The sequence below is a fragment of the Carassius gibelio genome, chromosome A19 (genome assembly GCF_023724105.1).
Source record: "Carassius gibelio isolate Cgi1373 ecotype wild population from Czech Republic chromosome A19, carGib1.2-hapl.c, whole genome shotgun sequence".
NCBI lineage: Eukaryota > Metazoa > Chordata > Actinopteri > Cypriniformes > Cyprinidae > Carassius > Carassius gibelio.
Window position 1 is genome coordinate 29,170,256 of NC_068389.1, and position 12,500 is coordinate 29,182,755.

The window sequence follows — 12,500 nt, forward strand, 5'->3', positions numbered from 1 at the left end:
TATTTTTAGGCTGCATTACAGTTTTTTGCCCATTGCTTGAACACTATAGACCCATGCTTAGACTAAAGTAACACAACTTGAAGCTTTTGTTACCATACCTCAAACACATGTACCCATACCTTAAACACAAGCGCTGCTCTGCACTCTAGTTGCAATTCTGAACACACTTACTCCTTTCTGCAGCACACTTGGTCCTGCATACTACACTCTATTTCATACATAAGACACTTCGTTCCAAAATGAAATCTCAGAGTGCCGTTTGGAAAACACATGTATCCAAAATACAAAACACATCGGGTAATTGCTACCACTCAAATACACAACTGAAGACACTTACTTGCAAAACTGAACACCAATCAGCCAGCTCAAGAACTTTGCAAGCATTGATGGATGGAGAGCAAGAGGAAGAGGAGGAAGAGGAAGAGGAAGAGGAGGAAGAACAAGAGGAAGAGGAGGAAGAGGAGGAGGAAGAGGAAGAGGCCATGCACGGACCCCTATTTCTGATGATATAAGAGCAGCTTTGGTGGAGCATGTGATCAACCATGTCCTGACTGTGATGGAAGCTGTGCAGAGAGTCCACACACACGCCGCACGTCTCTTCTGCAGATGATGGACCTGTGATGACATTCAGGTGACAGCAATCCATGGATGGTTTCCACATGCAAGGGGATATTTTCCCCGGTGCCTAGCGGGAGAAGATGAGGCCAATAGACGGCCGATCCATGAGCTCACGAATGCACAATTGCCATGATTTTCTGTGTTTACAGTATAGTGTTTTTTATATTATTATTTTTTTTTTGCTTTATCTGAATTCATGTTACTGCAATGTCCAGTGCTACAATGTACAATATTGAGCAGACCTATTTGCTTTTTTGGTTGTTTGAAAATGTGCCTCCTGAAAATATGCCTTCTGAATAAACAGTGAAAATCAAAGACTGCAGTGTTTTATATAAAGTAGACTAGTGTGTTCCCCCTGATCTGAAAGTGTATGCATATGATGCAAGTATGTGTCATTTTGTCATCAGAGTTACACTTTGACAAAGGAATGTTAGGTTTTGATAGCAGAGTTTCAATTTGACACAGACATGAATGGTATATTTCCCAGTGTTGTGTCATGCTTACTTGTGTGTAGAGTTTTGGCACCATGAGCGAAGTTTTGCAAAATGTGTTCAAGCAACGGGCAAAAACTGTAATAAGGTAAACCAGAACCGGAAACACTTCCCATAACACCCGATGTACTTGCTACATCATTAGATGAATGGCATCTACGCTAATATTAGTCTGTTTCTCTCTTGTTCCGAGGTCACCGTAGCCACCAGATCCAGTCTGTGTCCAGATCAGAGGGTCACTGCAGTCGCCCGGATCCAGTACGTAACTATTATGAGTAGTAATAGGCTGAATTGCATATAGGTAGCCTAATTCTAATACACGCAATGACTATCCATCATTAAACTTTTATATGTATGTAGCCTACACAATAATATTCTTTCACACTGTAATCCTTTTGTTTTTAATATTTGGCATGTTTGTGTGATGCTCATCCCTGTGTGTAATAAGCAAAGTGAGCGTGCACTGTGGATCCGCCCAGAGGTGCATTTTCTACCAACGCGCTCTTTAAATAACTAAAAAATATTGCGCCGTGGACTTTAGGCTTTAGACCAGGTTTGAGTTGGTCTATGGCGCAGTCTATTTTCAACTCCTTAAAAAAGCACCTGAATACACCTCTTTTTTAGACCAGCACACCCATGGGTGCACAAATGCATTCGCTAATTAAACGACATGGCACTAGACGGGAAAATGCGAACGGCACCGGACTGAAACTAGCAAACACACTTGAGTGTTTACTATTATCATTTTGCATTATTGACACACTATTTTCCTATTTAATACTGTAAAGTGATTTGACACAATCTGTATGGATAAAAGCACTATATAAATAAAGGTAAGTTGACTATGGAAAATGTCACTGGCTAACAACAACTGCTTAGTGATCAATATTCTTCAATATTTTCTTTTGTGGTCAACAGTCTCATTCTGGTTTGGAACACCGTGAGGGTGAGTCAATTATGACAGGATTCTCTTTATTAAATTAGTGTTTCCTGTCCCTCCCAACAACAATATACACTGAATGTCTCTGTTTGCGTCAAAGATTCTAGAGAAAGTCATAGTAAACTATCAGTCATCTAGTCTGAACTTTACAGCTCTACCAATATCTAAATAAATATCTATACTAAATCATCAAACAGTTAAATATACACTCACCGGCCGCTTTATTAGGTACACCTGTTCAATTGTGTGGTAATACAAATAGCTAATCAGCCAATCACATGGCAGCAACTCAATGCATTTAGGAAACTAGATGAGGTGAAGATGATTTGCTGAAGTTCAGACCGAGCCTCAGTATGAGGAAGACTGTGAACGTGGAATGGTTGTTGGTGACAGACGGGCTGGTCTGAGTATTTCCTAACCCTAACCTAACCCTAACCCTAACCCTAACCCCCAGCACAAGTTGTCAATTTTCCATTTGTTTCTAAACAACAAATAATTCGTTCTTTTGATGACCGGACTTATAGATCTTCATGAAACTCGAAGACAGTTTGCAATCTGATCTTTGCTGTGGATGGGACAGAACCATGCAGGCAATGGAGGAGGGGGTAATTTTGCCGTAAATGCAGAAATAAGCCGTAATTTAGTTTTATTTGTAATTCTTTGGTAGATACATTTATAATTTCTATTGGATTATTACTTGTACAATTACTGCTGGGGGGCCTTAGAATCATCCTAACCTTCCTCCCTTTAGCATCACCCCTGACTAAAGTAACCATGTTTTTTTGGAGCAAAACCATGATTAAGTTTCTTAAGAGCTGTCTTGCCAGGTTAAAAAAAGTATTACATTTAGAAAGTGAATTGCAAAGTTGTAAAGATGAAAGTGCATCATAAATGAACTTATTGTGTCTCAAAAGAAAGGGTTGACTCTGAATCGTTAAAAGGAGTCATTATTAATGCAGATGTTCCTAAGTATGTTTCGATTTGAGTAGTAAAACAATCCAAAGAAAACATCTCTAAAACAGAAAGAAAAGTCACTTACAAAATGAGTTCAGATGAACATTAATATCAAATTATCTACATTATTAAACAATTAAATGTCTGTCGTTATGTCCCCACCAATAATAAAATCAAACTTACGCCCTTGAATTTAAATGCATCACGTGTTAAGAAATGTTAAGAAGTAACTATTAAGATGATCACGTTTACTTATTCAGCAATTTGTACTTTCCCCCCCAAAGTCAGGACAGTTTTTGGATACTCTACCCATCTGTTTGTTGGTGTGGTGATTCATTCATGATTGATTCAGTGGTGTGTTGATTCATTTCTCCACTTGGTCTGACTCTTCTATCCAGTGGTTGGAACAGATATAGGAAATGGCCAAGAACCCGCGGATAATCCTCAGTAAGTACTGACTTTCCAAGGCCCACCACAACTGAATAATACTTGCCTATGGATATATGTGCAGCACACATGCGAGTGTTTGTGTGTGTGTGTGTTACCTGGCAGGGCATTTGGCAGTGTTCATGTCCACACACTCATCCTGAACCCACTCTGTGTCTCCTGCATCACACACACACACACAGAGGAATATTGGAGATATTGGAAGATAAAAAAAGATTTGTGCGAGTAGAAAAACTGAAACAGTTGTAAAACATGCACTCCAATAATCTCTGCTTTATTTACAAGCTCATTTTTTAGGGTGTTGCTGTCTGTGTAGTTCTGAGTGAAATGTTTGAACAGAATGTGTGTGTGTGTGTGTGTGTGCTCTATCAGTCTAAAGCACAGTGGAGGCTGGACTGACCCTCACAGATGCTCTTGTAGTTGGAGCAGCAGTCTCCGGCGCTCATACAGTCCTCCGAACAGTGACACCTGCTGCCGGACAGCCGTCTCTCTCCACAGCGAAGCGCACTGCACTCCCAGCTCTGAGCTACACACACAACAGCTCAACCACTTCATTTCATATTCTTATTATAAGACTTATATTGTCATGTTTGTGTTAATATATGATTTGTTAAGAATCCCTGAAATTAAAGTCATATTCAGCAGCTGTGGTTTCTAGAACATTACCTTACAAAATTTGGTAGGTTTTACAGACTGAACTTAGATTTACAGTAAAAAAAAATAAAAAGCATGTATTTCATGAACTTAAATATTGTTAATATACCAAATTAATAAAATTAGTGTTCTGCCTTTATAATATATTGACATCCAGCATAATATGCACTGAGAAACATAGAAACATCTAAATGAATAACGATCAAATGTGAGCAGTAACATTTCCACGGACGTCAATTCAGTTTTTCACTGTAAACTATAAGATCTAAAAACTGTAAATTGAACAGTATTTTACTGTAACATTACATGAAATGTCCCATTAGATCTATTACTGGTTTTCACTGTGTATTGAGTACAGTTAAAGTAAATTATTACAGTGACATATACACTGTAAAAAGTATTGCAATTATAATGGTAAAACTTAAAATTACAATAATATTTCTTTTTCATAATTGCAATTTAATTGATACACATTTTGCAATAAATCAATCAAGCAATCAAACAAAAACTCACAGCAAACATCACCAGCAATATGAATATTCTGGAATGGAAGATGCTGGTTGAATATAGTTGTATTTTGACATTTAACAGATGCTTGTAGAGAGTGAGTAATTCAACAACTAACTTAATTTAGAACACATATCTGTTAAACTCACTTGGTTTCCGTATGGCACAGACTTGTAACTGTGGACACAGATGTTCAAACAACAAACATAAAGGTCACTCACTGGGCAGCAGACAGATGTCCTTATAGTCAAAGCAGCAGCTGTGAGTCTCCAAACACTGACTGTCACAGCGACAGGATGTTGAATCCACATCCAATGGCTCATAGCAACGATTCCTGCAGGATGCTGACACATCTGACACACACACACAAACACACACACACACACACACACACACACACACACACACACACACACACACACACACACACACACACACACACACACACACAAATACACAAACCAATGTTAGTGGACAGGTGAATGTCCACATCATTATTTCACTACAAAACAATGCATTAATGCAAAAAACTGCATCAAACTTTAAATATTTTGACTTAAAATGCATCAAACTTAAAATCTTTAAACTTGAAATCTTTAAACTTAAAACTACATCAAACATTAAATATTTAAACAAAATCATTAAACTTAAAACTGCTTTAAAATTTTAATCTTCAAACTTTAAATCTTTAAACTTAAAAACTTTTAACTGCTCTTTAAACTTAAAATTGTATCAAACTTAAAACATTTAAACTTGAAATATTTAAACGTAAAAACTTTAAATGTAAAAACTTTAAACTTAAAATGGCATCAAACTTAAAATCTTTAAACTTAAAACTTAAAATCTTTAATCTTAAAACTGTGTCAAACTTAAAATCATAAAACATAAAACTTTAAACTTAAAATCTTTAATATTAAAACTTCAATCTTAAAATCATCAAACATAAAACTTTAGACTTAAAACTTAAAATCTTAAAACTGTGTCAAACTTAAAATCATCAAACATAAAACTTTAAACTTAAAACTTTAAATCTTTCATCTTAAAACTGTGTCAAACTTAAAATCATCAAACTTAAAACTTAAAACTTCCTCACACTTAAATTCTTTAAACTTTACACTTTTTAATATAAAACTGCTTCAAACTTAAAACAATATTACTCTATACACTGTTTTAAAAGTATCCAAACTTAAAATCTTAAAATTTAAAATTAAATCCTTCAAAGTATTAAAACTTTGAATTGAATTGAGATTTATTTGACAAGTTTACAAACTGTACAATATAAGATGTGTCCCATACACTTTAAACTTAAAAATGCATAAAACTTAAAATCTGTAAACTTAAATCTGCATCAAACTTTTTGTCTTAAAACTTTAAATATTTAAACTTAAAACCTTTATACTGCATCAAACTTAAAATATTTTAACTTAAAACTGCTTCAAAATTTAAATCTTCAAACTTAAAATCTTTAAACTTAAAACTTAAAATAACATGTGTCCCATACACTTTAAAAAACTGTCAAGGATAAAAATGCTAGAAACCCATTTACACCTGCAGTACAAACTAGCTAGCATCACCAAACAGACATTATTATTATTATTATTTTTACCATTTTATGCGTTTGTGGATGAACTTTTACAATTATTCTAACTAATTTGATTTGAGCCTTTTGCAATTTATCTTGGAACAACTACTATACCAGAAAGAGATAGCATACTCAAAATGATACTGAATCAAGGCCCCTGTCAACAATTTTAAGGAATAAACATCCAATAAGTCAGCTTGCCTCGCTAAAAATCTAGTTTTAGAACATATTTCGTTGAACACCTTTCTAGCCATAAAATCACCTGTTAATTTATTATCTATTAAACAAGCCAAATAATTTACTATAGTTTTGACCATATTACAATATTGTTAATCTTAACCAAAAAAGTGTCATCGTTCTTTAATATCATTCTAGAAGCAAAGAAAATGGCTTACGTTTTACTTACAGTATGTGTATAGAAAGGTTATTGTCTAGAAACCATTTTGATATCCCTAGTAACTGCAAACTTAATGAAATAATAAAATTGTTGCATCATTAGCATAAAGAAAAAGCTTCTCCGAGCTGATGCAGGTGTGTGTTTGTTTGTCACCTTTATTCCTGCAGTCCTGCAGCTGGAGACCGAGACCCAAACCCAAACCCAGAATGATCACCACCACACACACGGCCAGCAGCACCGAGATCTACACACACACACACACACAGACACACACGTCACTTTCATTGCTCCATAAAAATGAAACTGCTCAGTAAAAGTTCAGACTTTGTATTTGGTTTGTCTATTACCAGGGCTAAGTAACTGATTACATGTAATCTGAAGTGAACTGAATCAGATTACAAAAATGAAGCACTTGTTATAAGATTATATCACACTTTAAACTGCTCATAATCAGATTTCAATTACTTTATGGGTTACATATTATTCACACAATGCAGCACATTTTTCAGCATTTATTTATTCTCCCTAGTTCATCTTTTCTTTTTTTTCTCTCTTTGAAAGTTTCCTTTCTAAAAATCCTGTGTTGTACCATTTAAGCTTTGACTATATTCACAAAACATTCTTTTTCTCAATATGAATACTGTCTTTCTTCAGTGTTCGTCTCAACAGTGCATACAGTATAAATGTATTTCATATCTATATACGTGTTAATTCTGCTTTAAAACAATTACAGCGTGTCAGCCGACTGTGTGTTTTTTTAGTTAGGATGAAAGTCTCTCGCTCATTAACCGAAGCCGCTCCATTACTGTGACTGTGAAACCTCTCTGATCCTCCACAGACTGAATGAGGATGATCCTACAGAAGCACTCATGAAACCATTCAAACTGAACTACTGAAATAATAAACTTCAAAATATGAACTTCACTGGATCCAGTAGGATCTTGTTGGAGGATTTGTGAGACTGATTCACCAGTAATGAGCTGGAAAGAGTCTGAACTCACCACAAGGACCTTCTTCTTCTGCTTGCTCTTGAAGTCCATGATGACGGCCAGAAGAAACTGAGCACCGACTCAGACCCTCTGCAGGAGTGTGTGTGTGTGTGTGTGTGTGTGAACTCTGGACTGTGTTTCAGAACATTAGCTGTTAACACACACACACACACACACACACGGATGTTGTTGTGTATCTTAGCTTAACTGTGTATTAATATGAGTGCTATGACTTCTGTATGAAGTATGAAAGTACAAACTCAAAGTTTCTCACGAGCTGATAAAGGTTACTGCAGCATGTGTTAGAGATCAGATACTGCGCTTTGTGCAAATCAATCTTATTTTAGTCATTGATATATTATAATACGTGCTGATATTTTATGATGTTAAGTATATATCTAAGTTTATTTACTTAAATACTCCAACTTAAAATGTTTTTATGTTTTTATTTATTACAATAAGCCTGGTGTAGATAAGCTGGAGGGAATGTGAGGTGATAGGAGAGCTCATGAAGAGAAACGTGACAGTGTTAATATTTCACAGCTCATTATCAGATTATCATTATTATCCGTACATTATCTTGTATTTTACTTTGCGAATAAAAAGGTCAGAGAGTGAAACACACACACACACACACACACGTTCATGCACTGTGTGCGAGTATGAGCTAATTTGTGTGTAAGCGTATATGTGTATAAGTGTGAGTGTGTGCATGAACGTGCACTCAAATCCAGTTTACACGCACACACACAAGCACTCACATATGCACATGCGTGTGCATTAACACACTTGCACACAATCTCACACACACATGCACACACGCACAAGCTCAGATGCACTCGCTGCATTCACTCACGAGGTAATTACATTAAATACTAACCCAACCTGGAAAGTTCACTTCATCACAACTACGTCTTTCTGTGGAAAGACTACAAACAGTTAAATGAATCAGTGCAATCTGAGTAATCAACAGATAAACCAGGACGCATCAAATAAAAGACACCGGTGATGTTTTACAATGAAGTCCTATCAGTTAATGATGGTTTATTCATGAACAAATATTAACTAACTAGCCATGAGCAATATTTCTGTTACATTATTTATTAATCTTTAATGTTGGTTAATAGAAATACAGCTCTTTATTGTTATTTTATGTTCGCTCAGCTCCATTAAATGATAGATACAGATACAAAATTAATATTAACTACACTACAAAAGAGAGTATTTAGTCTTGTTTGCATATCCTTGAAATATCCTTTTACTGGAGATCAAAATTAAGATATTAAGTCCTGCAAAATTGATCAAAATTAAATGGTTTAAAGGATCAACAATGTAAGCCTAAAACTAAACCTGTTCAGCTGATTTATCATCAAATTGAGTTTGCATCATAAGTAATATTACATCTGGTTTTATAAATGTTTAGATATTTGTATAGAAATATATATATATATATATATACAGGAAGAAAATCATATTTTGCAGTGTGAAATTAATAATTGTTTTAGATGTGTTTTTCTGTGTTAGTTCATATAAGCTATGTAGTTAACTATTATTCACAAATGTAATTTATTTTACTGTAAGTCATTATGCAAATGCATTATTATTAAAAGCATTATTATTTATTCAGCTCTGCTCTATAGTGAACAGCATTAAACTACTGTGTGTTTTACACTTGTCTTTTAGATTATTCTTGCATCATGACATTAACAATAAACAGTTATAGGCATCATTATATTAAAAACAAAACTACATTTTCCTGCATTTTACTTTATTTCAAGGATGTGAGCAGATGAAGTGAACACTTCTCTAGATGTGAGGAGCTCTGTAGTTTGTACACAAACATAAACAACACACAAACACATTCATGCACACACTCATCCATGCAAGCTCATACATATACACACAATACACATGCACTTACAAGCTCACACACAAACGCTCACATACTCATACATGTGCCTACACATACTCAGACAAGTTCACACACACACACACACACACACACACACAAGCCTGCACACACACGTATGCGCATTCACTCACACACACACACACACACACACACACTAGCTCATACATAAACACAAGCATGCACATACACTCTCTCACACACACACACACACACACACACTAGCTCAGCCGGGAGACTGGGTAATGGTCCTCATTCAGCCCGGGGCGGTGGAAACCAGACCAAATCTACCACATCAACTTACTCAAAAGGTGGGTCAGGACAAGAGACCAGCTAGCGGCCCTCGCCACCAGGGTCCCAGTCAAAGTGGATGTCAACCCGGAACTGTCGGTGACCCAGAAGACAGAGCTGCAACACCTGGTCGGTCAGTTCCCAGATGTGTTCTCGTCGGCCCCCGGGCAGAACCCCCATATGATCCAACACGAGATCCGGCAATGGCCCTACCGTGTCCCAGAGGCTCGTCGGCAGGCTCGGGTGGATGAGCTTCTCGATTGCCTGGGAAAGGCCCACTATATCTCCACCCTGGACCTCGCCAAGGGATCTGAAGCCGCCGAGCCCAAGACCGCCTTCAGTACCCCTGGTGGGCACTGGCAATACCGGACCCTCCCATTCGGCCTACACGGGGCCCTGGCCACGTTCCAACGGATGATGAACATGTTCATCCTCTCCGAGCGCTGGGAAGACCACCTGGACCGTCTGGAGCTACGTAGGGCTGGGCTCACTGCCAACCCCCGGAAGTGCCACCTGGGCTTAACGGAGGCAAAGTACCTGGGTTTTCAAGTTGGACCGGGACTCCTCCAACCACAGGAGAAGAAGGTCACCCAGCAGAAAGACCCAGGTACGAGCGTTTATGGGGTTGGCAGGATACTACTGCTGTTTCATCCCTAATTTCTCCTCCTTAGCCGCCCCCCGACAGACCTGACCAGGAAAGGTCAGCTGGAAAACCTAAGGAATGCTGGATACCGGAAGCGGAGGAGGCGTTTAAGAAGGTGAAGCTGGCCCTCACCTCGGTCCTCACCAGTCCTGCGTGCCCCAAACTTCAGCTGCCCCTTCCTGCTGCAAACGGATGCCTCTGACACAGGACTGGGGGTCGTCCTGTCACAGGTCCAAGAAGGTGAGGAGCATCCTATCCTATATATCAGCAGGAAGCTGAAGGAACTACGCCGCCGTTGAGAAGGAAGCTCTGGCCATAAAGTGGGCATTCCTGGAGCTGCGGTATTACCTCCTCGGGCAGAAGTTTTCTCTCCTCACAGACCACGCGCCCCTCCAGTGGATGGCTCTCGCCAAGGACACCAACGCCAGGGTAACACGATGGTTCCTCACGCTCCAGGACTTCCACTTCGAAGTGCTCCATCAGGCCGGAGCGGCCAACTCGAACGCCGATGGCCTTTCCCGGATCTGGTCAGCTTATGCAGATCTGTCAGGGGTCACTCCCCACCCACCCCCTATTCATCCCTTGGGGGGGGGGTTACGAGCATCCCGATTCCACATCAGCGTCACCCTGGTAACTCACGAGGAGCACCGGCTCGAGGCTCATCACGGGCTGATCACCTGCACCTCCCTCTCATCAGCCGGGCCTCATATACCGAATCACCGTCATCACCCCTGCAACCTTTCACTGTAGAATAAAATCCACCCTCCGGGGATTTACATTTGAGTTTGCTCCTGTGTATTCCTTCCACCCCGCCACAACACACATAAACACACACACACACAAACATAAACACAAGCATGCACACACACACAAGCTCACATGTGCACTCACTCAAGGTCACACATGCACACACTAGCCCATACTCTCACACACATGCACAAGCTCACACACACACACACACACACACACACAGATGTATGTGAACAGGAACACGTGACTAACCATTTTTCTGACAGTTCAGGCATTTATTGATGGAATGAAATCATTAGTAAGACTCGCTCAGATCGTGAGTCACATGACCGTCTGCCGCCAGCAGAAAGCAGATTCACGCTAAACACACACAAATTCACCTTTCACGTGTTTTCTTAGACTTTTCATACGCTAGAGAGAAATCCAGAGTGAACCAAGAAACCAGCAGGACACATACTAAACACACACATCTCTCTCTCACACACACACTTAGTGTTCACACTGCTTTCACTCACGAGGTAATCACTGTAACTAACACAACCTGGAAAGTTCATTCTGATTTTATAGAAATTAATATTAACTACACTACAAAAGAGAGTATTTAGTCTTGTTTTCCAGTTTGCATATCCTTGAAATATCCTTTTACTGGAGATCAAAATTAAGATATTAAGTCCTGCAAAATTGATCAAAATTAAATGGTTTAAAGGATCAACAATGTAAGCCTAAAACTAAACCTGTTCAGCTGATTTATCATCAAATTGAGTTTGCATCATAAGTAATGTTACATCTGGTTTTATAAATGTTTAGATATTTGTATAGAAAAAAAATAAAGGAAGAAAATCATATTTTGCAGTGTGAAATCAATAATTGTTTTAGATGTGTTTTTCTGTTAGTTCACATAAGCTATGTAGTTAATGTAATTTTACTGTAAGTCGTTATGCAAAAGCATTATTATTTATTTGGCTCTGCTCTATAGTGAACAGCATTAAACTACTGTGTGTTTTACACTTAGTTTTTAGATTATTCTTGCATCATGACATTAACAATAAACAGTCATAGGCATCATCATATTAAAAACAAAACTACATGTGACTGCATTTGACTTTATTTGAAGGGTTTGTCAGTGGGACTCTTGTGATTGCGCTCTGAGCTGCAGTGTGTTCGAGCTGAGACACGGTTTCTCTATTAGCTTGAAGGTGAATAATAAATATGAGACTGAATAAAACTACAGGCTGCGGTGCGTTGGACATCCGGTTACACGTGGTCCTCGAAGGTCTGCATGTGTGTTTTGAGCGCCAGCACACGCGTGTACGGCAGCGCGGCGGAGC

General features: G+C 38.3%; 2 protein-coding genes across 3 annotated transcripts in view; both read right to left on the bottom strand.

The window, feature by feature from the left end:
* Window positions 1-8,417, bottom strand: part of LOC127935106 (venom phosphodiesterase CdcPDE) — a 27,151-nt gene extending 18,734 nt beyond the window's left edge. The window contains exons 1-5 of the mRNA XM_052532713.1: window positions 7,592-8,417; window positions 6,744-6,834; window positions 4,833-4,964; window positions 3,851-3,976; window positions 3,549-3,609 (exon numbers count right to left, since the gene is read on the bottom strand). Of these exons, the coding sequence (XP_052388673.1) occupies window positions 3,549-3,609; window positions 3,851-3,976; window positions 4,833-4,964; window positions 6,744-6,834; window positions 7,592-7,630 (449 nt within the window). The 5' untranslated portion in view covers window positions 7,631-8,417. The remainder of the gene's footprint in view (window positions 1-3,548; window positions 3,610-3,850; window positions 3,977-4,832; window positions 4,965-6,743; window positions 6,835-7,591) is intronic.
* A 3,844-nt stretch (window positions 8,418-12,261) lies between these two features.
* LOC127935105 (ectonucleotide pyrophosphatase/phosphodiesterase family member 2) overlaps window positions 12,262-12,500 on the bottom strand; it is an 18,490-nt gene continuing 18,251 nt past the window's right edge. For both annotated transcript variants that reach the window (XM_052532711.1, XM_052532712.1), the window contains exon 25: window positions 12,262-12,500. This exon is cut by the window's right edge and continues 97 nt beyond it. In XM_052532711.1, coding sequence (XP_052388671.1) covers window positions 12,427-12,500 — 74 coding nt within the window. In that variant the 3' untranslated portion in view covers window positions 12,262-12,426.